At 36.2% G+C, this 25,515-nt stretch overlaps 1 protein-coding gene across 6 annotated transcripts in view; it reads left to right on the forward strand.

Moving 5' to 3' along the window:
- Positions 1-12,413, forward strand: part of LOC123314392 (CUGBP Elav-like family member 1) — a 746,764-nt gene extending 734,351 nt beyond the window's left edge. For 5 of the 6 annotated variants that reach the window (XM_044899671.1, XM_044899672.1, XM_044899670.1 and 2 more), the window contains one exon: positions 11,227-12,413. In XM_044899671.1, coding sequence (XP_044755606.1) covers positions 11,227-11,498 — 272 coding nt within the window. In that variant the 3' untranslated portion in view covers positions 11,499-12,413. The remainder of the gene's footprint in view (positions 1-11,226) is intronic. The other variant, XR_006537805.1, reaches the window with a different exon arrangement.
- The last annotated feature ends 13,102 nt before the right edge of the window (positions 12,414-25,515 follow it).

Below are 25,515 nucleotides of genomic sequence, written 5' to 3' on the forward strand. Positions count from 1 at the left end.
TTAAGTAGGAAATGAATTCCTAAATAAATCCGACGTCCTTCAAGTGAGTTTACATGAAATCTATTCAATAAATTCTCAATTGGTATACCACGAATCGGATAGATGCCATTAAATTTAAAACTCACGTACTTCAGAAATGGCCCTGTATTTTCTCCAAATTATCAACACGAACCCTATAACCAGGATTCCATACTATACATCCATATTCTAGCTGGGACCTCACAAGCGCCGTAAAAAAAAAGAAAAATAGATCGAGTCTCGAACAGGTACCTGGAATTTCTAAGTATGAAACCGAGAGTCTTAAGTCCCTCCGAAACAACTGCATTCACATGGGGTACAAACGTTAACCCCTGATCAAATAAGACTCCCAGATCTCTGCATTCAGCCACCATGTCCAATACACTACCTTCAATATTAAAAAAAATTATCAGGTATTTGGACTATGTTTATTTATATTCCTAATTTGATGTCATGAAACCGACGTTTTGGTCACACATCGGACCTTTACTTTAAGCGGTGAACACATATGAGCGGCCGCGGCCGCGATCACGATCACGATCGTGAGACATCGCGACTAAACGCCGCTATATCGCTGAACAGATCGTGATATTATTATGTGCGGAATAACACCAAAGATTAACAAGATGTACCACTCCACTATTTTGACCAAGCGAGTTTCGTTGACCTTGAGCAGCTCGCATCTCGAAATGGGCGGAGTTAGAAAGAACAAATGTCAAATTTGAATTTTTCTAATATAACCTAGTACACCTAACCAATATTTGATTATTTTATTAAAAATAAGTCAGAAGTATTTCGAATTACCTTGTAGAAATATTCACATAGTGAATTGATTGAAACGGTTTTTTTCTCAAACGAACAAGCAAATGGATCCTTATAACCTCAAAAAGTACAAGCAAACGTCATTCCGTGTTGTTACAAGTGATTTCAAAGAATATTTTGGTTGTTACCAGCTACGGAAGAGTGGTCCCAGGTGACCAGTAACATATCTGTTATGTTTTCTCGGGAGATCGAATTGGGAACTTTGTTATGTGTTAATTTTCTGTAACCATTACGTGTCTGATACGATATTTAGGATGTACCTGTGCTGTATTTAAATTATATCCACATTTTGTAAATTTCATGTACCCGCTCCATGATATCCACGTAACATATTTGTAACATTGCTCTTTATTTACCATGTATCATTTTGAGATCATCGACAGAGCATGACACCATAAGCGTTTTAACTACCGTCGAGGGCGCTGTAAAGCGTAAACAAATATGGAGGATTGTGAGAAATGCTATTGATACTGCTGTCGTTTCGATATTTATTTATTATCATTTAGACGTTTTGTCAGTTGAATAGTGGATTACTGAAAGTGAAGTGCAGATATTAAACGTTTGATAAGTTATTTGTGTGTCATAGTGATTTTCCAGTGAAATGGTGAATAACTGAAAAGAAAGTGGTATGGATATCGAACTGTAGGTCAATAAATCTCTTCTCGTATTTTCATAGCAGTCCTATAAAACAAAATAGGCTATGGTTTTATTATATCTAGCATATAAAAATTTTATTTGAATAAATAATGTCCTGTTTGATGTAAATTTCGATATAGGTTATTTTCTCACGTGTTGCATGTACCTCATATGTAGAAATAAATGAATAAATCATATACGTATATTGAAAATTTTCTCCAGAAAGATATGAAATATGCATATAGTATTCTTATCATTTTCATAACGCATAACATGGACACAATTCTTCTAAAAACTTTTTGACCTAAGCCAAAAGATTAATGAACTGTTGATTATTCTTTTTATGGAATGCAGGAAAGTGCAAAGACCAGAAAGACATGTTCTAATCTTTCTTGGAGAACAATAATCATGAACCCAGCAGTTTGCATGATGTAATGTATCATTTCTAGTTCTATTAACGCGTGCACTAATTTTGTAATCTGAAATTTATGAAAATATATTGTTTTTGAACATTAGTTCATTCGTTCACATACCTCACCGAACTGATGTGAGATGCTTTTGAATTTTATTTTCAAAAATGATTGATCAACACACACTCTTTAAAAAATCAATATTCGAGTTCATTATTATTGCAACAGTTTATATTGATTTCGATAATTTTTCATCTTTTTGTTGAAAGCGTTTTTAATAACAAGTGAAACATAATAAACATAACACATGAAGGTAATATATATAGATCTCCCATGAAACAAATATTTGCATGGTCCATGTTTGAACTATTTATGCTCCTTTCAGAAAGGAGATGTGTTCCTCGTTTGAGGCGGACATAGGAGCATAGCTGCTACATAAGCGTTCTGTATTTGTACTCTTAGTGTGATATATCTGTTATAAAACAAGGAGCGCGGGATACATTTCTGCTTCATAACTGTTATGAGATATGGTCACCTGGGGTATTCTAGTTTATTAATGATGCCTAAAGGATAAAAAATATTGGGGGTTTTTATGCTTACATAATTCAAGAAAGAGATATAAGTTACAGTCCCGATAAGTTTCCACTTGTGGAATATGGAGATATTGTAGTTGCTCTTGTTTCAATAACCAGTTCTTAAACAAATCAGCAAATGAAAACCTTCAAGAGCTCATCAACCTACCAATACTTTAAAGCAGGCTTTTTATCTAGGTTACACTGTGGTGTATTTGCTTTAAAATATTCTAGTATTTCACAAAAGGTCTGCACGGTTGCAGTGGCGTAGCGAGCTTAACTCGCGCCCGGGGCACAATACCCTTCCAATTTTGAAATTATCCAGCAATTGTTTAGTTTTGTGAACCATTTGGCGCCCCTTTGTGAGTAGCGCCCGGTGCATGATGCCCCCCCTTGCCCCCATCTCACTACGCCTCTGCACGGTTGAATTGGAGTACAATAAGTAGAGAAAGAAAAGAAATAATGACCAACCTTTAATAATATGCTACAATATTATGAAATGCATTGGTGATATACTGAATGTGTTCGGCTGACTAGTGCTCCTGACCGTTGGCTATGCAGCGGTTGTAAAAGTAATTTGGGGATGGAAAAAGTTTTCAATAATCTAAATACATAATATAATGTTACTTAATTTGTATTGAATTTTCTCGAAAAGATGCAACGCTTCATTGAAAAGGTGTATTTGCTTTATTATGAAAAGGAAACAGTATTAAAATATAATCGGTACAAATATATGAACATTATCAAAGTATAACTAGCCGAAATAAATGAACATTATTAGTATAATCGGAATAAAAATATATCCAATATAAGCAGTTCTTTCAAAAGTGTCAAACCATTTTACCTTAACTAAAACCCAATTTTATTTTGGAGTTTCATTCTTGACATCTCTTTATAAAATACATTATAGTGCCCAGCATGTTATATGATTTTGCAATTAACATCACGATTACTTTTAATAATAATTATGAATTTGATACTCATTATAGTAAAACACAATTATTGGAAAATCAGGCCTTAAAAGGCATACCACTTCACTTCAGAATGACTACGTGTTATTTAACCATGAAGATGGAATATCGGTTGCTCCAAACAAGAATCTATTCGAATGGATAATTAGAATTAACAAAAACTGAATTCATCAAAAGCTTTTGTATACTTCACAAAAATATCAAACAAATTACAGAATACGATTGACAATTGACTTGACATTAACGTCAAAACGAGAGCCGATTTCATTCTTCAAGCTGATTGGACTATTCAATATATCTGCGATGTGATTGGAGCACCCCGAACTTGAAACCAATGAGCGTTAGTTTGGAGTGTAGAATGATTTGAAGGTCTCCCCACCATTTACACAGACTCAGGAACTAAATTGGACGAGTGAAATCTCTTGTTCCTCTTTGATAATACACTTGCATGGGACGCTTCTCGATCGTGATCGTGATCGTGACCGCGGCCGCTCATATGTATTCGCCGCCTTATCAAGGCTGAAATATATTGTTTTTTTGAAAAAATGAGTCTCTACATAAAACAAACAACATAACACTTATTTTAATGATCACACAGGAACAAGGTCAGAAAGTAGTATTTGAACATGAATAGGCATAAAATTATATGTTCTCTCCCACAATTGGTGATTGAAGTTACAAAAAAGAATTGGAACTACATAAAAAACTTCACTAACTTAGACAAATCGACCTTTCTCTCGCTGGTTGAATTATGTTTTGTAGGAGGTTTTTTCAGCTTCAACAATATATGTAACTACCTTCAATTTTATACAGAAACTGAACCTTAGATCTTCCGCGGCCGAAGGAAATCACGTTGCATTTTTTATATTGAAAGAAAGCCGGTTTCTCCTACACCAATCAATCAGTCTATCTATGTCACCCTGAAGATTCCAGCAATCCTGGACCGAAACAATACGGCGAAACAACTTACAATCATCAACATATAATAGGAACATACACAGCAGAAATGAATTCCAATCATTCATGAATAACATAAACAACAAAGGACACAAAATGGAACCTTGCGGAACACCAGACGACGCGGAGAACTTGAATGACCTCGCTCCAAGACATTGAAAAGTTTTCTATCTGCAAGATAGGACTCTAGAAAAAAGATGAAATCCTTTGTTAAGCCAAACGAAGACAACTTTTTCAAAATGACTCCATGGTCCAGCCTGTCAAACGCCTTGGAGAAATCGGTGTATATAACATCGACCTGTGCTGACTCATCTAATGCAGCAGAGACATACTGGCTAAAACAAGCCAAGTTCGTTACAGTAGACCGACCTTTAATGAAACCGTGCTGACTATCATTAATTCGACATTTTTTATGTGCATAAATTATATCATATAAAACTTTTTCGAAAACTTTACTGAAATTGCTCAAAATAACGATAGGTCTATAATTTTCAATGTCTTCTCTGCAGCCCTTCTTGAAAACAGAGCAAACCCTGCCCTCCTTCCAAATGCTTGGAAAGCACAACTCAGAAAGTGACAGCCTTAGCGAAAATGATGGCGTAGTCCCTCAACAAAAAAAGATGGAACATCATCTGGGCCAGCAGTCATGCTACCCTTACACTCCCTCAAACAACCCAACACACAATCCTCGCTTATATCAGGAATAGGAAGAACCTGTTCAAGACAGTCCTGGCTTTCATGGTTTTGTTGTAGTCCCGAGTAGCTCACGAAAGCAGCCTCAAAGGAAGTTGCAAAGGCATTGGCGATGTCCTGAGAAGACGATAAAACGGAACCATTAAAATTCATTGACCGCGGAACAGAGGAACCTCCACGAATTTTATTCAAATAAGCCCAAAATTTTGATGGATCCCTCGATAAATCCCTCTCAGACTCTCGACAGAAACTGACTCGAGCAATAGAGATCGCACTCTTTAGTTCTCTGCGAAGCTCCTCAAACATCACCAGAAATGACACATCACCAGTTCTCCTATAGGCACGACGATAATCATCCTCGACCCTTAGCTTAATAATAATATTCCCAGTAAGCCAAGGTTTGTATCGGGACCTCCTACCAGATGTTTAAGGAACACAATCCTCAAGAATACCACTAAGATGATCATGAAATGCAGCACGTGCCAATTCAACATCAACATGCTCACTCAAGAAATCCCAGTTAGTGCTCAGCAGGCAATCATAGAGCTATGAAAGGTTAGCTCTCCCGAAATTGAAACTCTTGGAGACCCCCCTCATTGAATTATTCTCAGGATGAGCCGTTGACCAGGTCATGCAAAACTCCTAAGGAGGATAATGTAAATCAACCGGCACCATAGATTAAATGAACAGAGAATAGATGGACCACTCGAAAAACAAACTTCAACGTCATCTGTTTTTACGGTACATGTACTAATTTTCGACGAAACCAAATAAAAAAGGAACCTGTAACATTTTCAATTTTCTTGTAATGATCAAGGCAGAATATACTTGAAAATTTCTGAGTGAAAGTCAGAGAAAGATTCGAATAAATTGCTCATTGAGAAATTGCAGTGAGATAACGAATAATACGAATCTTTATCTGGATTTTTCTCTGATCCGAAGAATCGAAAAAAAAATCAGTTCATAATTGAAAAATTTATTGCATTGTTCTTGAAACACGAATTCATTTTATAATTGAAATTACAAAACTTATTCATTACACAAAAACATTTCTCATAAACTACCATAATTCCTAATCACAAAAACAATTCAATATTTATACATAACATACGCATATTCTATTGAATATCAGCAATACATTTTTGAATATCAAACAATAAAGCATATGTATGACATGAAAAAGTTTCAGTAGAGGTTGATGTAATGAGGTACCATACAATTCGGCGTATGATACAAGAGCTCAGAGAAGAAACCTCAGTGAGAAAATCCTGCCTCCTTCAGAGTATTGTAGGGCGATGTTTAATTGTACTTTGGGGAAGTAGCGAACATCCTATGAACTTGTTCAATAAAGGTTTCAAGATCTTTCGAATTCAATGTAATATCGCATAATTACCTTCTTGCATCACGATTTTTGCACCCAACAACACAGCACGACTTCAATCTTGCAGACATTTCGTTTCGCCTATTGAAAATTTATTAGAAAATTATGTCAATTTGTAGATTGATAGATAATCAAAAATACATTTAAGACTGTCGGTCTATAGATATCTTGATTAGTCGTTTGAATATTCAGCGGAGATCGCCGAATGACCGAGATGTCATTCACGAGTGATAACGATCGAAAGCTCAAAATGCAGTGACACCTAACGATCAAATTTAGAATAATTTTTTGTGATTAGTGTACCATAACAATAGGTGGCGCCACTTGTCAGAGTGATCCTTCTATATGTTAAGTTAATCTATGACCGGCACGAGATAGAAATCAGACCTCCTCACTATCATATCACGTCGACTACAGATACGATCCAAAAGCCTACCGTTTTCGTTAACAATATTATTGACTTGACGTCCATGTAGTCCAATAGTCCCTGGAGTACCACTATCCTGCCAACAACATGGGAAGAAGATAACTGAAAATCCAAATATTCTGGAATATTGAAATCCCAAAGAATAATGACATCGCAATCGTCGAGAAGCAGATATGGCAGATCCGAAATAGCCTCGAAAAGTCCCTCATATTGTATAAGTCTCGAACAGAAAGGTATCTTAATGGTGAAAATATAAAAACAAGAACAAGAACCCCGCCCAGCCACCTTTAAACCAGCAATATCAATGTTATAGAAGACATCGGTAATACAGTTGAGAACAAGAAAGGTGACCACTAAATCTGAGCGCACAGCAATAGGAACACCGCCACCCCTCGCAGCGGACGTGAGGCCAAAGCTACGATCCTTTCTACACAAAATAGAATGATCACTACAGACTTCTGAGTCTGAAATATCAGGAGAGAGCCAAGCCTCAGTTAAACATACACTGCGGAAAAAAATTAACGCACATTCTGAAAATCTCCATTTTAATGAAAGTTAACTCTAGATTGACTTCATAACTTATTTTTTATATTCTCTCGGGAAGGTTTTGAACGAAACAAGACACATTGAATGGAAGAAAAATTCAGGATTTCACCGAATCTTATGTGAAAGAAGAGAAATGAACAATTTTAAAAATACTGAAATGCTGATAAGTGATCTAATCCTTCCCAGATTTCTCCTAGTTGGATTCCTAAGTCATTAAGAGTAGCTGGATGATTTTCTGAACTTCTCAGCCTTCTATTGAGGTTGCCCCAAACCTGCTCAATCGGATTGAGATCTGGACTTCTTGCTGGCCATTCCATTCGAGAGACTTCAACCTCTTCAAGGTACTCCTGAACAATGAGCGCACGATGGGGTCTGGCATTATCGTCCATAAAAATGAAATTTTCACCAATGTATGGGGCAAATGGCACTACATGCTCTTCAAGAATGTTCCTTATATAGGTACTTATCAGCATTCATAGCTCCATTATCAACGACCACTAGGTCTGTGCGAGCAGTCAAAGATATTCCACCCCATACCATATAATCGATCCTCCCCCGAAACCAGTAGTATTCAGGAAATTGCACTGAGCATATCTTTCATGTGGACGTCTGTATACAAGGGAACGTCGATCACAATGGTAGAGGCAGAATCTAGACTCATCTGTGAAGAGAACTCTTTCCCAATCGGCCTCTTCCCAATGGATATGCTCTCTCGCAAAATCCAAACGCGCCCTTCGATGGGCTGGGGTAAGAGCTGGGCCTCTTGCCGCGACACGAGGCCTTAAATCATATTCTCTGAGGCGATTTCTTATTGTCTGAGTGCTAATTTGCACCTCATAAGTTTGCTCAAGTTCAATTTGAAGGAGGCGAGCAGTTGCAAACCGTTCTCTCAACGAAGAAACTCTCAAGTAACGTTCTTGAATGGCAGTTATTACCCGTGGTCTACCCTGTCCTGGTCTTCGGACATTCATACCTGTCTCCCTGAATCGCTGCAACATTCTGGACACACTTGTATGGGAAACTCCAAACCTTTCTGCAATTCTTGTGTATGTCCACCCTTCTTCTCGCAAAACTACCGCTTGGGCACATTCCTCTTGGGTCAAATTGCGTATTTCGCGTTGCATAGCGATCGAGTGCAGAAAATCAAACGAAAAAAAAACTATTGATCACTAGAATTGATCAGGAACAACTGATTTTAGAATGGAGCAAATAAATTCAAAATCTGATAATATCATCTTTTTTTATTCTGATAAAAATAATTATCATTGAGAACACCTTCAGTTGTAGAATACATTTGAGATTTCCATAATGTGCGTTAATTTTTTAGCGCAGTGTATAATATCATAGTCATACTGAGATATGCCATCATAAATAGTATGCAATTTCGACTTTAAGCCTCTAACATTTTGATAATAAAAATATGCGTCACCTGACTGAGACGCAGGAAAATCATCAGAAACCTCATCGGATATTGATTGTTATTTATCAGAAAAAGAAGATTTCAGACTGTTGAACTTTTTTAAGGGAATAGGACTATTTCTGGTATCCCAGACAGCATGATCGAAATTCTCCAAATTGGCATTAAAACAATTTATACATTTTAGAACAATGCTTGTACAATTGTTCAAGGAATGATCACCGGCACATTTTGGGCAGGTCGTGGTGTTAGAACATTTTGATTGACCATGATTAAAGCCACTACAATTGTAACAAATCATCAATTCAGTTGTATCATAAACGGCACAAACGTCAAAATTCACAAAAAGTTTTCCCCGCTTTTTAACCATAGTATGAGTATAGGCATCCATCTCAATCACCGCCTGAAAGACCTCGGAATTCTTCTGAGTGGCACAAGTTTCAAAACTCTCAGATGAGATATTTCAGAAATGACATTCTTTTGACCTCTTAAAAACATTACAATATCCTCGGCTTTATAATTTTCGTCAAGACCAACAATTTTTATTTTAGGAAGAAATTTATTCACATCAGGCACTCGATACTCGGGTGAAAGTTTCTCACGAACAATCTTCTTAATGTTGTTAGCACCCTAGAAACCTCACAGCTGATAAAAAGACCACCATCCTTGATTTTGACCCGTGAAACCTTCAGATTTAACTCCACTGGATTTATGTTCTTCATTATGTCGCTCTTCGTTATGGAATTAGCTGGACTGGGTTTGACAAAAACCATTGATTTGGACCTACGGCACTCGAATAACTAGAAGGTTCTGTAGAATGAGGTGTAGAACAAATTTTCGAAAATGCCTCATCAGCCCTACTAGTAATCTTAAGTAAAAACTCATTGAACCTGTCATTAAATCCATCAAGCATTTGGTTCAGCTTGGAATCAAATGATCCTTCAATATATTCCTCATACCTATTACGTACTTTATAACAACAAGGGCAATACCAACAGAACCCGGGTGTTTTCAAACATTGCAGACTATCCGAGGGAATTCCCACACATTTGGCCTGATAAGTTTTTCCGCACATGCCAGAGCATATTTATGATGCTCGGCGATTTTCGACGATCGAAATTCTCATTACAATGTCCGCAAATAGACATTGTTTATTATTGACTTCCTAGTGAATATCAAGAAAGAAAATATACGATTTCGTACCTTAAAGACCAATTATCAAAATTGTGCAAGTTTTATAACAATTGGTGCAGGAACTAAGCCGAACTTCAACTCAAAACTACGAAATCATCAATACACGTCTTTCGTAGGTAAAATGTGATAACATACATTGTATGTATGTATGTATTTCATATGTACTCGATGAATTTTCTTGACTTTGATACATAACACAACTAATGATCATTTGGTCGGGGGAGCGAATTGACGGTAACATTGCGACGTATGGATTGCCGAGCCGAAAACAAAAACTGAAAACACACAATGAAGGGATACTTCTCAATCACTTGTTAATGACGAAGAATTTCAAAAATTAAAAAAACAATTAAAATTTCAACAACAATAAGGTGTCTACCTTATTCCAAATCACCCCAATTAATTGTCCCTTTGATTTTACACACTCCTTCGATTGTTAATTACAGTCCCTCTGCACTTTCATGGATTGTTTTTTCGAATTGTCGGAAAATTGTGTTTTTGTATCTGTTCTGGAACTTTGTTAATTTCTGATTCTTCAGCATTGGTTTAAATTGTACCGTATCAAGTCGTTTTATTGGAAATGCTGCAACGAAGCCTTCTTTCTTCAATCCTTCTGTACGTAGTATTGAATAACCAGTAAATATGCTATTTCCTTCTACTTTCCATCCAATTCCTTACTAGTCTATTCTCTTTCTATTTGTGAATCATTTAGAATTATACGTAAACTATCTGTTACTATAAAAACTGGAATCAATTTCTTGCATTAGATTTCATTAAAGTCTCTTTCAAATCTCATAGCTCAAATATTTTAAACATAGTGTTCAGGAACACACATTTTTATCGTTTAGTACTCATTGATTTTTTTTTAATTCACAATTTAACAATTATCTCTCATACTAACTTACTATTGAACAATAATTCTTTCAGCTGAGGAACTTTTTTATTGACTTGATATCAATAATAATAAAAATTTATAATATTTCATTAGATGATACTTATATGATGAAAAATTTCTTTTATTGAATTCACTAAGAAGTTGGACCTTATCAGTATGACATACTGAAATTATAGATTTATCACGAAATACGAATTATTCTTCGTTGGTGACGAAGAGTCTTTGAATTATAATTGCTAGTGATTAGTAATCAATTATAAAAATCACTAATTATATTCTTTTTACAGGTCCAGAGGGCGCCAACCTTTTCATCTATCACCTACCACAGGAATTCACTGACACGGACTTGGCGTCAACTTTTTTACCATTCGGCTCTGTGATATCCGCCAAAGTGTTTATAGATAAGCATACTAACCTGTCCAAGTGCTTTGGTTTCGTGTCATTTGATAATGCGAACTCAGCTCAAAGCGCTATTGCCGCTATGAACGGCTTTCAGATAGGTACAAAAAGACTTAAAGTTCAACTGAAAAGGGCCAAAGATGCGTCAAGGCCCTACTAACCAAAGAGTTCTAGCTAGTTTTTCAAACCTACCAAAAAATTCCCAAAGAACGGGAGACAGGGAGATCATTTCAATTGTTACAATTGGACCCCTGACAAACAAATAAACCTGGCAACATTGTGTTCTGAAGATAAAAGTCACATATTTTCAACTCGGACCTTCCTGAATAAAAATATTCAGTGATTATATTGGTATTAATTCTAGTAACAAAGAACATAGTGTATTTTTTTAGGGGTAAAGTCATGAAATTTTCACGTTTTATTGCCACAAAGGATGCAGATTCATCCAAAAATAGTGTCTCGCACAGAATGAAAGTTATGTCACTCTTACATGTATGGTAGGAATCATGTGGTTTTGTATAAATTTTTGGAATGTTTTTTATTTTTGTGTTTTATTTTTGTTCGATAGATATCGAAAACATTGTAGGTAATGTTGCTAAGTTTTGATGATTGTCGGTGAACACGAATCTATTTTCACAAAGTCTCCCTGCCTCCAGCACAGTGCCAGTGTTCGAGCCCAAACTCAGGATATCAAAAAATAGCTGCTAAAAACGAACTGTGAGATATTTTTAATAGTTAACTGTGGTCACGTGACTGCTCTCGAAATGAAATTATGATTTAGTACAATGGAACCTGAATGGAAAGGGGATGTTTGATTAAAGTGTTATGTTTATGTCATGTTTTGGTTTCGAAATTGGTAATGGTTCTGTAAAAGATTTGTGTTCGTGCTTGCAGGCGCGTTAAAATCCTTTGTTGTTTAGTTCGTGTTAGGCCATTATAAATGTGGTGATTTTACCTTTTCTTTTCTTCGTTTAGTTGGAGTCATCATAATTGAAATAGTATCTTTTATTTATATGAGCATGTATTGAATTGTACCTTTCATTTTCTATTGTTGATTAAACCAAAGTTAGACCAACATGTGTTAACGTTCATGTTAATAGAGCACTTCGTTCCTTCCATTTGACACCATTTGATCATTCTGACTTAGATTATCTCTCAGTGAAAACATTCTATAGTGAAGGTGAAATAAAAATTACAGGACTGTATCAGTCGATACAAAAAATTGGGAGCAAAGAAGTACCAAACTTGAACACATTTTTCGTTAGTTGTTCTCACAATTTTCACTGCGGGCTTCATCTAAATATCCAGTATATCCGTAATAATTTCAAAGTATGAATGGTTTCTCAAAATTGAAAATACGGGTGCTCAAATGGTGGTCAAAACCTATCCTGAATGTTTTCTAACGTCAACCATTTCATTCGCAGTTTTCTGATAGGGGTCCCTAAGAGCTTCTACATCCCCAGTTGCACGGAGCTTGATCGGAAAGTGGGAGCTTGATGTATGTCATCAAGCTCTTTCCTTTCATTTATCGGAATCAACTCTATATACGATATATGATTCTAAGCTTTGCGACTATCATTTTACTGAGAGTCCAGGAAAAATGCGGCGAAACCATCAAATGAGATCATGGTCATAAAAACCAAATATTTCATAGTACGAGAGCTGGCAACATCGAAAGAACAAGGATTTTAGGAAGGCTGATTTTTTAATATACGATTCCTAGTGCGCAGTGCTCCTTTATAGGTAAAAACAGTGCTCTTTCATCCTTTTTACCTATAAAAGAGCGCTGCGCACTAGGGAACGCAACGTCTCCTAGTTGACATAGTTGTCGTTTTGTGTTCGAGCGGTTCTGAGGAATCATATATTGAAAAATCAGCCTTTCCAAAATTCTTGATCCTAAATGTTGCTAGCTGTCAGACTAAAAGTATGATCCGATATTAACCTATTCTGTAAAAGTCAAAAACTACCTACGCACTCTAGTACTCATTTCATCAATTCAAAAAAAGTTGAAGGAAGGTGGCACCACTACAGAATTCTACAGAATTTGAAATCAGTTTTTTTATTCAAGATTCATTGAACTCTGACATTTCACTCAACATCGGATTATCAACGTAGGATTTCAGTCAATTGAAACCTCTTAATTTGAATCCACTTGAGGACCTCAGTTCGCGGTTTCCATTTGTCGCATTCTTCCCTGGACAGCCTATGTATTATATGAAGCACCATTTAGGTCAAAACTTTCTTTGCCGATTCGTCGGGTTACTGCCATAATAAGATGAGACCATCCTCCACATTTCCGGGGTTAGTAGAATTTCATTTCCTAATAGTCGAGCGTTTTAGAAATGAATTGCATCTTGATCTTGAGTTTCTATGGAGACTTTAGATCAATAGCTGGTTCATTATTGTTCAAGGGCGCATGACTTATTTAAGAAATGTTTGAAATGGCTATCTTTTTTTGGTAGTAACCCTATTATGCATATATCCAAAATATCTCGTCGAAAATCTAGAGCACAGAGAGCGAATAAAAAAATTAAGATAGGTACCTACTCGCACCTCCATAAAGTTTCGATTCAACGGCATACAACTCCATAGAATCGTCCTTCTAACTGATCTAGCGAAGGCTTAAAACGAACGGATGCAATAATTTTTTTCGAAAAGATGCGAGTAAGAGGTTATGCACTGCTCATAAAGCGACAAAATGATAATTATTCAATTGACGTTATGCACTTAACTAAAATTATATTTTATAATAGAACAACACTTTTAAATGAATAATTTTAAAAATTCATCCACAAAGATTTTCTTTATTCATTCAATCAACAAAACGCAGTCAGCACGAAACACAAATAGTCACACCACGCTTTGCATCACAAGATTTAGATTATTTCATATTCTAAAAATATCACAGATTCAATATTTGAAAAATATCAACAGATATAAGACACATAATAGTGTATGTTCACTTCATCGGAACATTTCGATATACTTAGGAAGTGAAGTTGAGGAATTCGTAAATTTAACAATATATGGAAGTTAATGTCCACAATGTGAAATCTTAAGTACATCCTTGATAATTCTCCAAAAAGCTCTTCAATGCGATATTTTTTGGTACTTCCTGCAACTCACTATTACATTTCTGGTTGACTGGTTAATGTCAGGATATATACAATACAGTATTTATCACATTTTTTCAGAATGTTTCTTTAACTACAATAGTCGCAAGTGCTGGAGAATATTGATTCTTCAAATGTTCAGCCGCAAATGCAGAAAGTCATTGCCAGCACGTATTTTTAGGCGCCCTCAAAAACTGCGAATGTGTGTTTCTTTTAAAAAAATTTTTGAACTATCATATTGATTCAACTTGATTTTGAAAAAATGAACCCGAATATAAAGTAATGATCTGCTTATAATCTTGTACTTATGTGACGATCTAACGTGAATGTCCTCATTACGCCTTGTGCATTATTAGTTGCTAACATTCTGCTCTTTGTGTTGATATGGACTGGTTCTCTTGTTTAAGCATATTTGTATGTTGGTCTACCACTCTCCCGATGGAGCTTCAGGAGTATTCCAGAAACATGATGATACTTGCATAATTAAAATATGCAGCTGCAACATAAAAATAGTTTGGGATATGATCTTTGTTCTGCTCAAGTTCATACATAATGAAAAAGTTCATACTTACTTATTGATTATGCTTTCAGTCGCAAAGTTGAAAAAAGTGTTTATTTTGAAAAGCGTGAATGATCGAAAATCGAACTGAGGCGGGGTTTTGACAATTTATTAATTTTTTTAACAGATCCTGACGCGAATTATGTTGGAAAGACATTATATCCTATTAGTCACCTCATCAATAGCTTCTGAAGAAAATAGAAACCATTCCTTTGAAATACTCATGAATATTTTAGTATTTTCAGGTGTTGCTTTCTTTGAGACAACGTTGGAGGAAGGATTCGTAGGATATTCATCATTCAAAATGAATTTGAAAAATTATATTATTGAAAAATTCGACTCCATTGTCTTATTATTCCTGTCCTGCATATTCCAAACTCCTCAATTTCATTCAAACTTATTATAGAATTTCGCATTATCCGATAGGATAATGCCAGTACATTATCTGTTGTTGAAAAATTAAAGTTACCCATACAACATAATGCTCATTTTATATTGGATCGACATGCAAAATTAACAATTTATTTTTAAACGTACTCCATACATAGACAATTCAATCCTTTTTTGAATATCAATATAGTTTGAACTCAATGAGTAAATATGTATTCACGTTTGGAATTTTTCGATTGTTTACAGTTATGATTATATGGAATGACCGATTTTAAAAGATCCACTGAATCAATTCCTTTGGAAGAACTGAATCAAAAAATGTTTTCAACGAAAGTTTCTTAGTCTTCAGGGGAACATCGTATGCAGACCTTCAATCTGACCCGGAGTGAAATTTCAAAGTTATTCAATGTCGAGAAAATTTTTTGCATAGAGAATATTGAATATACATTTTTCTTCTTAGCTGAATTATATTTTTCGTGAAAAACTCTGGTATGATTCGATATACACTTTGAGACTATGGTCATAGCATAATTAAAAACAATGTAACATGAAAAGAATAAACTTAAATTAAATGTTCTACGTGGTCTCCTCCGACTTCTATGCCTTTTCTAATTCTTTTAATAAAGGACTTTCGAACTTCTGCCCCTAATAAAAAATTCAACTTTTTCCCTCCATCTTTTTCCACAGCAATATTTTATTGAGGTATATTTGGTCCTAGCGCCATATTTTGGTCCAAACAATCTGCTATTAGCCTATGTCCCAATAGTTATGAATCACCCTGTATAATCCGAATTAGCAATGCCACTTGTAACGTAGAAATAGAAAGAGTGAATATCGCGGAACGCTCATATACACGAATTTCAGATTCCGCTCTGGCAGCGATTCAGAAAATTCATTAACAAGATTTGTTCGGTGTGAATATTTTGAGTACAACATAAGATTATCTATTTAATTCTATAATATTGTTCAAATTATTGGCAATACTTCAGTAAGAATATATTGAAAATTTGATGTGGCATGTTGACAATAATTAGTAAACTCGAAATAAAGACTGAAGGTAGGTACTTTCAATTTGACTTTGTCATACAAAGCACGATATTTTTTGATATACAGAGTGAGTCTTTTACTCGTACAAATATTTAAACACAAGATTCTCGAGTTCAAAAGAAACACTTTTTTCATTAAAAGTATTCTTCACATTTTCTCGTATAATGCGCCGTTTTCGAGTATTTCGATGATCAAAAATTTAAAAGTATCTGTGGTACTTTGGCTGAATACAACTCTGTTTAAAACATCCACAGATGTGTAGTGTCACAAATTTTAGCTAGTTATTCTGAAGGTAATTTTGTTGTTCCAGGGCAGCCACAGCTCCATTATGAAAACTTAAAAATGGTTTTTTTATCAGGACCGAATCGGAAAAATGGTATAGGAAAAAAGTATTTCCTTTGACCTCATTCTCTTTTCAGACTTAGAGTGCTGAAATCGAGTCATAGAGGTATCAATTATTTCAATATTCTAGCAGGTCCGAACTCATTAATCCTCAGAATTACCTTAAAAGTGCTCAAGTAAAAATATTATCTTGTATTAATTTCAAATAACTGTTTCGCATTTTTTAAAAACCCTAAATTAAGCTTCAATACCTAGTAGTTACCACCAAAGTTGTCACATTTGCAGTTTTTTTTACGAAGTCAGTTGTTTCTTGAGGTGATACTGTAGGAAAAGTGTTCATTATGATGTAATGTAATGCTCATTCCTCTATATGTTAACTCTACAATTTAATAAGTAGGTGCAATAGTCAACCCATATAAGCAAATATGAAAAAATTAAAAAAATGTCTCAACCGTCTACATCCTAGGGTTAATTATGCATGGGGTCACTAGTGACACCTTCCACCTTCGAAAATACACCATTAGTTGAAATAATATTTATTGCATAAAAAGAAGACAAATAGCCATTGCAGTCAGTCAAAAAGAATAGGAATTAAGAATAGAACAGGAAACAGTAATTTTCCAAAGAGAAACAATTAAAAAAGAACTTGAATTATATTTCCTAAGAAGTTGAGCAATCATAAGATATCGAAACGAAATAACAATAAATATATAAGAATACAATTACAAAACATGTTCAGACAGGCACACTGCTTAGTTCTCCTTTTGCACTATCGACAATATTCGCTAATATGGCGTCTGTCACAACCGTACCCAATCTACCCTACCAACCGTTTGCAGTGATATTGCCTGGGTAGATTTTTCCAGCACCCATAGTCTGCAATAATGGTTTTTGCAGAGCAGTGAACTCCGTAGATAGAGGAAGGGGACATGCCTGGAAATTGTGTAATTTGTAGCAAATAAGCCGAAAAACAAAACAATCGTTCCTTGCAAAGGTGAGTAACATCATTCCCCTACCAGTGGCGTAGATTATTTATTGATAAATTTCAAATAATTGAAACCCACTCATCTTTTTGGTTTTTTTTAATCACCGTCTGTTAATGGGATTGTTCGAAACAACTGCCGGGAACTTGCGCACCAAGACAGAGTCCTACGTGGGCCCCTATAAGAATTTTCTCACAGTTCGAACCGTGCCCAGTATCACATGTTTCTGGGCAGCCGATATTATGGACCTATCCAGCCCTAGTTTCTCAGTGTTCATAACTAGATGCTCTTCCACCAGACCACTAAATGACATCACCAGAGGCAGCACACTTATGGATTTCAGCTTGTGAAGCTGTTTAAGCTGAAAAGCCCCTCTCTCGGTGATCATTGTAACATCCCAATACAACCTGTACCTGTCGTTCTGCAGCAGGCTTTTGGGCATGTATAAATGCTGTTCGACTTCATTTTCAAGAAGACCAAGATTGAGTGCTGTCTGCTAATGATAGATTTTATAGGGCATGATGATGTTATATGCTGAATAGTTTCAGCCGCCAACGAGCATCTTCTACAGCGATCCGAGGGTATATCCACCTTAGCTATGTGTCGTAAGTACGTACGCGTCGGCACCACCTGATCCTGTATGGCGAGCAGTCGTCCTTTCGTTTCTGGGAAGAGGTAACCTGCACGGAGATAAGTTAGTGACTACGGCTTATCAACCTCTCTTTTTTCCAGGTTACTTGGATACCTACCATGGAGTGCTTTGCTCTTCCACTTCTCCAGCAGTTCATCATTTGATTGTCCCGTCGCCTGGTGCTCCTCATCCGCCAACCTCAGTACTGAGAGACCATCATCATCTTCCCGCAGCGCACAAAATAAAGGTGAGTCCGTTTATGAAAAATACTCCCTCAGAGCAGCAATATGTTTCTTGTTGGCGCTTTCTATATTTATAAGACCTCTCCCTCCAAGATGTCGTGGGAGGTAAAGTCGTGCTGTGGATGAGTGCGGGTGATGCATGCCGAACTTGGTTAGCATAGTTCTTACTTTTCTGTCCATTTCTCTGAGGTCAGTCACCTACCACGTCAGGACTCCAAAGGAGTGTGCAATTCTTGGTATTGCCCACATATTAATAGCTCCGAAGAGAGATCCAGAATTTAGCTCTGACCTGAGGAGCAGTCCGAGTCTGCCAAACAGTTTCTCCCTAAAATGTTAAATATTGAATAAAGTTCCATCAATTCCAATCGTTCTCCACCGTAGAAAAATGCTATGTTGCTCTGATGAAGCCAAATGAGGCCGAAAACTTGGTCAGCATCTGCTTTTCTTCGGTGGAGCGTACTCCATTTGAGGCCTTGACGATGGCAAATTGGCTAGTTCAATTCAGATCGTAACACTTGTTGATATTCATATCGTCGGGTAGTATGCATCTGAATGTATCCTTATTATTTCCCGTTTTATACGAACTTCCCCAGACTCCTCCAATCGATTTCCAACTCTCACTTTCAGACGTGTCCTCCACGTCTTCATTAGGTGTTCTAAGGTATTGACTACATGGCAGTTCCGTGCATCCTCAGAACCTTGATCAGCCATGAGTGGTCAAAAGCCTTCCGATAATCAACCCAAGCTACTGAAATGTTTCTGAGCTTTCTGCGGGCTTGTCTTGTCAGGATGTAGTCGACCACTAAAATTTCTTTGCAGTCTTTTGTGCCCCTTGGGCAGCCTCTCTGCTGAGTTGCCATCAGGTTATTTTCTCGTAAATATCTACCTATGTGTCTACTCATCACTCCCGTAAACATCCTGTAGATAGAGGAGAGGCATGTTATAGGCCGATAGTTTCTGGGGTCGCTTTTATTGCCCTCCTTTGGAATAAGATAAGTAACACCTTCCGTGAAGTATTCAGGGATGCTCGAAGGATCGTGGAGAGCCCTCTGAAAAAGACGTGCCAGCAAGCCATGGGAGCTTGTGGAATATTTCCACCAGTAGTTGTGGATTTTGGTTTCCAGGTGACGACCAGTTATTAGATCCCCTCAAAACTTCCACGATGTCTGCAGTCGATACCTCGATATTATCCATTACGGTGCTGGGGATCTTTTCCTGCACCTTAGGGATCCAGTACGCATGCTCATCTTGAGGAACAGCCTCAGTCCAAACTCCATTCCAGTATTCGTGAGCATCTTTAGTGTTCACGTGATCTTCGTTATTGACAACTTTCTCTTCTAGCTGGCGAAAGAACTTGTTGTTTTTGCTTTTAGTTTTTATGAAAGAGTCTGTTGTTGTTATAACGCTTAACTCTCTCATTGTATTCGCGCAATCGACTTCCTAACGCTTTAATTTTTTTTTCAGGAAGTCAAGTTTCAACAGTATCTTCTCTTTGAAGTTTGGAACCCTGCGCCTGATCTTGAATTCCGATGCCACCCTTCTCACAGACTTCAACAGTCTCATTGATGGAGCAATTTCCTTCAGGTAAGTATGCATTGTCCCTATTTTTCTCCTCATGTTGACAATTTTTGTTTCCAGACGTTCCTTCCATGGAGCACGGTGCCGCCCGGTTCTCAATCCACGTGGTGAAGTCTGATGTGCAACCCGCTGTCCATTGACCTCACAGGCAGTGGTCTCTGCGGCATATATGACGTCTATCAATCGTTTCAGAGTGTCAGTATCTTCCAGGTATTCGGGCAACATAGTATTCAGCGATGCTACGGTCTTAACGCCCTTCTTGGAGTATACTAGTCTTGGTATGCTTGGTCTAGCCCCCGGCGAAAGGGGTTCGTACTTCATGAGGTTGCTTCTGAAAGATCTCTGCAGACCAGCATCGCTCTCACGCGGGAGAAAAAGTCCACTTCTTCTGACTCGGGGTGACGACGTTAATCGAGTTCCAGCTAATCGTCCCACATCTTCCCGCTCATCACTCACCACAGTTGGGTAGCAGCCTGCTCTGATCACCTTCAGCTTAGCTCAAGAGATCTTTTGACCGTTTAGAATCCATCTTACTCGAATTGATGAAATTTGCTCGTTTGATGGTCTGGTAGGATTTATATCGTTCCATATCTCAACCAAGAGCTGTCGATAGGTCCTGTCGATGTTCGTAATCAGTAGGTCCGTTGCAATATAATGCGCTCGCATAACTAAACAATTCTCCTTAAAACTACAGCGAGTATTGTTTCATCATTCGATGCTCTGATCTTTAAATTTTTTTTAATTGAAGTCATATCAGGAATCTTGTTCTTTTTGTTCTAACGTTATCTGATTTGAAGCAAGCAACTATTTCACTTTTATTCGGGACCAAATATTCCATAAAAAGCATGGTCCAGCCATTCACGTATCGGAATATGTTTGATATATGTTGGTACGTGGACAGCTGGACCATGCACCATGGTTCCATATATCAGTTGGTCCAGCCATGCACGTATCTGTATATCCTCAACATATATCAATACGTCTATGGCTGGACTATGTCCGTATAAATACGAGGTGTTTAAGAAAATTTAAAAAAATTATAATAATAATCATTTCTTGTATTTTCATAGCAATGTTTTTATTATAAGCAGCATATGAAAATTACATTTGAATAAATAGTGTCCTGTTTGATGTAGATTTCGATATAGATAATTTCCTCATTAGTTGCATGTATTTCATAATATGAAGAAATAAATGAATAAATCATATATATTTCGAATTTTCTTCAGAAAGATATGCAATATGCATAGTATTCTTCTCATTCTCACAACGCATAGCAAAGGCAAAAAAAATTAGTGAACTGTTGATTAATCTTTATATGAAATGCGTGAAAGTGCAAAGACCAGAAAGACCTGTCATAATCTTTCTTGGAGAACAGTAATCATGAACCCAGCAGTTTGCATGATGTATTGTATTCTTTCTAGTTCTATTAACGTGTGCACTAATCTTTCGACATCAATTTTGTAATCCGAAATTTATGAAAATATATTGTTTTTGAACATGAGTTCATTCGTTCACATACATCAACTGATGTAAGATGTTTTTGAATTTTCTTTTCAACAACACACTATATGAAAAATCAAAATTCGAGTTCAATATTATAGCCAATACTAAATTTGAACTGTTCGGTAAACTACATGAAACAGGAGCAGAAGGGAGGTTGTCACAAATTTTCCTCAGAACGATAGCTTCAATATTGAACATAGTGTCGGTGTCAAAATGAGGAGTTATTGAAAGTGTTACAAAACCTAGTCTTGAAGCCGTGCTCATCGATTCTAATCCGTTAAGATTAATGCTTAAATCGTTAATACGAAAACCTAACTTCTGAAGAAAACGTTGGGAAATGAAAGAGGTCATGCTCCCTGAGTCTATAACGCATCGACATGGTTGAAAACGGTGAAAACTACCCAATACATTTATCTTGGCTGTTCCGAGTAAAACACTTGAGGTTGAAGAAAGAAAACCAGCATTTATAGAGCAGTGAGGTTTAGGTTGTTGTGCGCTTTGCAAGTGACCTGCAGTTGAATTTTTTTGAACTGCAGGAGGATCTGAATGTAGGAGTGTATGATGTAGTTGACCACATTTGAAACATTAGTTTTTGGACTGACAAACAGAAACTTAATGTTTATTGAGACAATTAATGCATAATTATTCGCCTTGAATTAGTTTGAATCGTTGTTGGGGACTCAATTCAATTAACTTAGGACATCGATAAACTAAATGATGTGATTTACACAAATGACATGTGATAGATGAGTTGCCTGATGTTTGTGAAATGAATGAATTGCTCGTGATAGGCCTTTTCATCTGTGTGTTCTTCCGTTGGCTCTTGGAAGAAGTGCCTAAATTAACATTGTTTAAGGCATGACACTGTTTTGAGAGAAAATCGTGAAGTTTTTGGTAGGTAAGAATTTCTAAAGAATTATAAAACAACTCAAACCGCGAGGCAACAGAAATATGTAATCGATTAAGTAACATTTGCAAAATTGAGTAATGCACGCTTATTTTCCTCAAAAGTATCTAGAAGTACTTGCAATTCATTCGAATTGTCTGATGACATGCTTGTGCTGTTTTCAATTTTAGACCAATACGCCACAGCTAAATGTAGAATATTCTTATAAATATCTGTTATCTGTCTTTCAAAGTGTCATATGCGATTTTATAATTGAGTGAAGTCATGGGCAACGTTTGAACAAGTGAATAGGCTGGACCCTTTAACGAACTTAAAAGATAATTAAACTTTTCGATATCACTGAGTTTTCTATTATTGTGAACAACGGCATCGTACATATCAACCCATGTTGGAAACTCCGTAATATCACCCGAAAATGTTTTGAGCTCGATCTGTTTCAGTTGAAGATTACAAACCTGATCATTTTCTTCGTCTTTTTTCGTACATATTGAACTCAAATTATGAACAACTTGTTTTATTTTCAGAAATGTTTCATTGAAATGTTTCCTAACAACATCTTGTTCCTCGAAAGTTACTCCTTCAACGGAGTCAGCGACTCCAATTATCATATTATGATAACCGAAAAAATCATCCTTTATCCGATTCGCGTCTCCCATTGATACTTCCAATAAAAAAAATGAACTCATGCCTGTTTCTGCATGTATTGCAATTCTATAAATCTCATCCAATGAATTAAATTGAGATTGACCTAGATTGAAAGATTTTTTTAATTTATCTCACATAATGAAATGAATGAAAATGCGAAATGAAATATGAAAATTATGAACAAATAATTTTGAAATAACCTCTCAATGTGTATGCCCCGATAGAAATCAACACAGCGTATTGAAGGTGAGGCGCATATGCAGGCCCGGACTCGGACTGGGACCATTTGGGGCCCTCAGCTGAAACCTGTAAAGGGGCCCTCTAAAAAATTTTTGAACATCGCTTGAAAATAATGAAAACGCGGTTTTACGGTATTTTGGCAATTAAAAAGAAGAAGAAATTCAGCTAGGTTTTTATACCAATATTATGATTTTCGACTTCTATTGACTTAATTATTCATTAAATTGAGAAATTCACAGTATTTCTAGGATACCAAAACAATACAAAACACTTCCCAGTCAACCAGAAATGTAACAGTAAGTCGCAGGGAGTACCCAAAAATATCGCATTGAAGCGCTTCTTTGAGAAGTTTCATGGATGTACTTAAGATTTCACATTGTGGACATTAACATCCGCATATTGTTAAGTTTGCGAATTCCTCAACTTTAGATCCCTAGTGGTTGCATGTAACATCATATCGAGATGTTCCGATGAAGTGAACATAGCTACTATTATGCGACTTCTCTCTGTTGATATTTTTGAAATATTGAATCTATGATATTTTTAGAACATGAAATGATGTGTTGTGAATAAATTTCGATGAACTGCTCTACCCAGCGACTTCTCTAAGAAAAACTTTCAGTAACTGTCTGAAATGTTCTATTTATCAGCACGTGGTCTCGAGGTTAACTCATAACCTAAATCCCGCTATGCAAAACGTGGTGTGACGTGTTTCGTTCTGTAACTGCGTTGTGTTGAGAGTTGTGAACAAACAAAATCTTTATGAATGAATTTTGAGAATAATTTTTTTAACCGAGCTGGTGATTAAATTTCGTTTTAGGTAAGTGTTACTTGACGTTGATTGATTAATTAACGTGCAGTAAAAGGTGAGTAGTTATATAACCTATTGAAATAATGACTACATCATGATCACTTCTTGGCCCTCTTATCCTCCCCATTTTTGCACCTTTGTAACGTTCAACTTTCAACATACCTCATATGAATTTAGGTGATAAGTGACATTCACAACCTTCAAAATCAAACTTGGAATTGATTTGAATCATCGAGAGAACTTCAAATTATTATTTTAGATACTGTGCTGGGAAAAATCACCTTCTACTCTTGTTAGATTTTTCATGACACTCAATTTATTACTATCAATACAGCTGATTTTTTTTTTCTTCAGCTGGACCATGCCGTTCCTGAAGTGGAATGAAGATTTATAACAAGATATATGTTCTTTATTTTATATATTTGGATTTGTATGAAACATATTAATCTTGAATAAAAAGATATCAGTAATTCATATAGTTGTTCAATTTCCCTTTTGAAGATGAGAGCAGAATACGAAATATATGTAGGTAAGAGTAAAGAGTAAATCCAGGGTACAAATGAGGCGTGAAGAGCTGAAGAGGCCCAAGCTACATTTTTTCTGAAATTGAGTTTACGAGTATATAAAATTTTGATTCATTTTCAGGCAGTTCTTACTAATAATTCAATTTCAGAAAAATTGTAGCATGGGTCACTTTTCCTCGGAACGCCTCGAATATGGAGTGCAAATTGATTGCCACGATGGTAATTATCAAATTGAACATGAATATAACTTCAATAGAGGATACACTTTGGTAGTTTATTCTGTCAAAATAATCGTTCCAAAAACCTCCAAAATGAGAAGTCGCAAAGTTGCTGTCTAGGGTACTTTTTTTACACCTACTATGTGATGTACTGGGTAATTACCCGCGATATGCGATGTTGCGGACATTAAGCACTCTCCAGTAAGTACTGGTGGCCTTTTTTTAAATCAACATTGTGAAGTCGCATTTCCACAGTGGTAATTCCCAACAACTTCCCTGTGACTGAAACTGGTTGACTGGGTTGCTGTCAATAATTACAACGGAGTTCAAAATATGGTGCAGTATTTCATTCACACCAAAGTATTACCGAATTATGTCAAAATTATTTATGTAATAAGAAACGGATTTTACGGATTAGAATAATAAAACTAACATCTTTAA

Source organism: Coccinella septempunctata, chromosome 5 (assembly GCF_907165205.1).
Source record: "Coccinella septempunctata chromosome 5, icCocSept1.1, whole genome shotgun sequence".
Taxonomy (NCBI): domain Eukaryota; kingdom Metazoa; phylum Arthropoda; class Insecta; order Coleoptera; family Coccinellidae; genus Coccinella; species Coccinella septempunctata.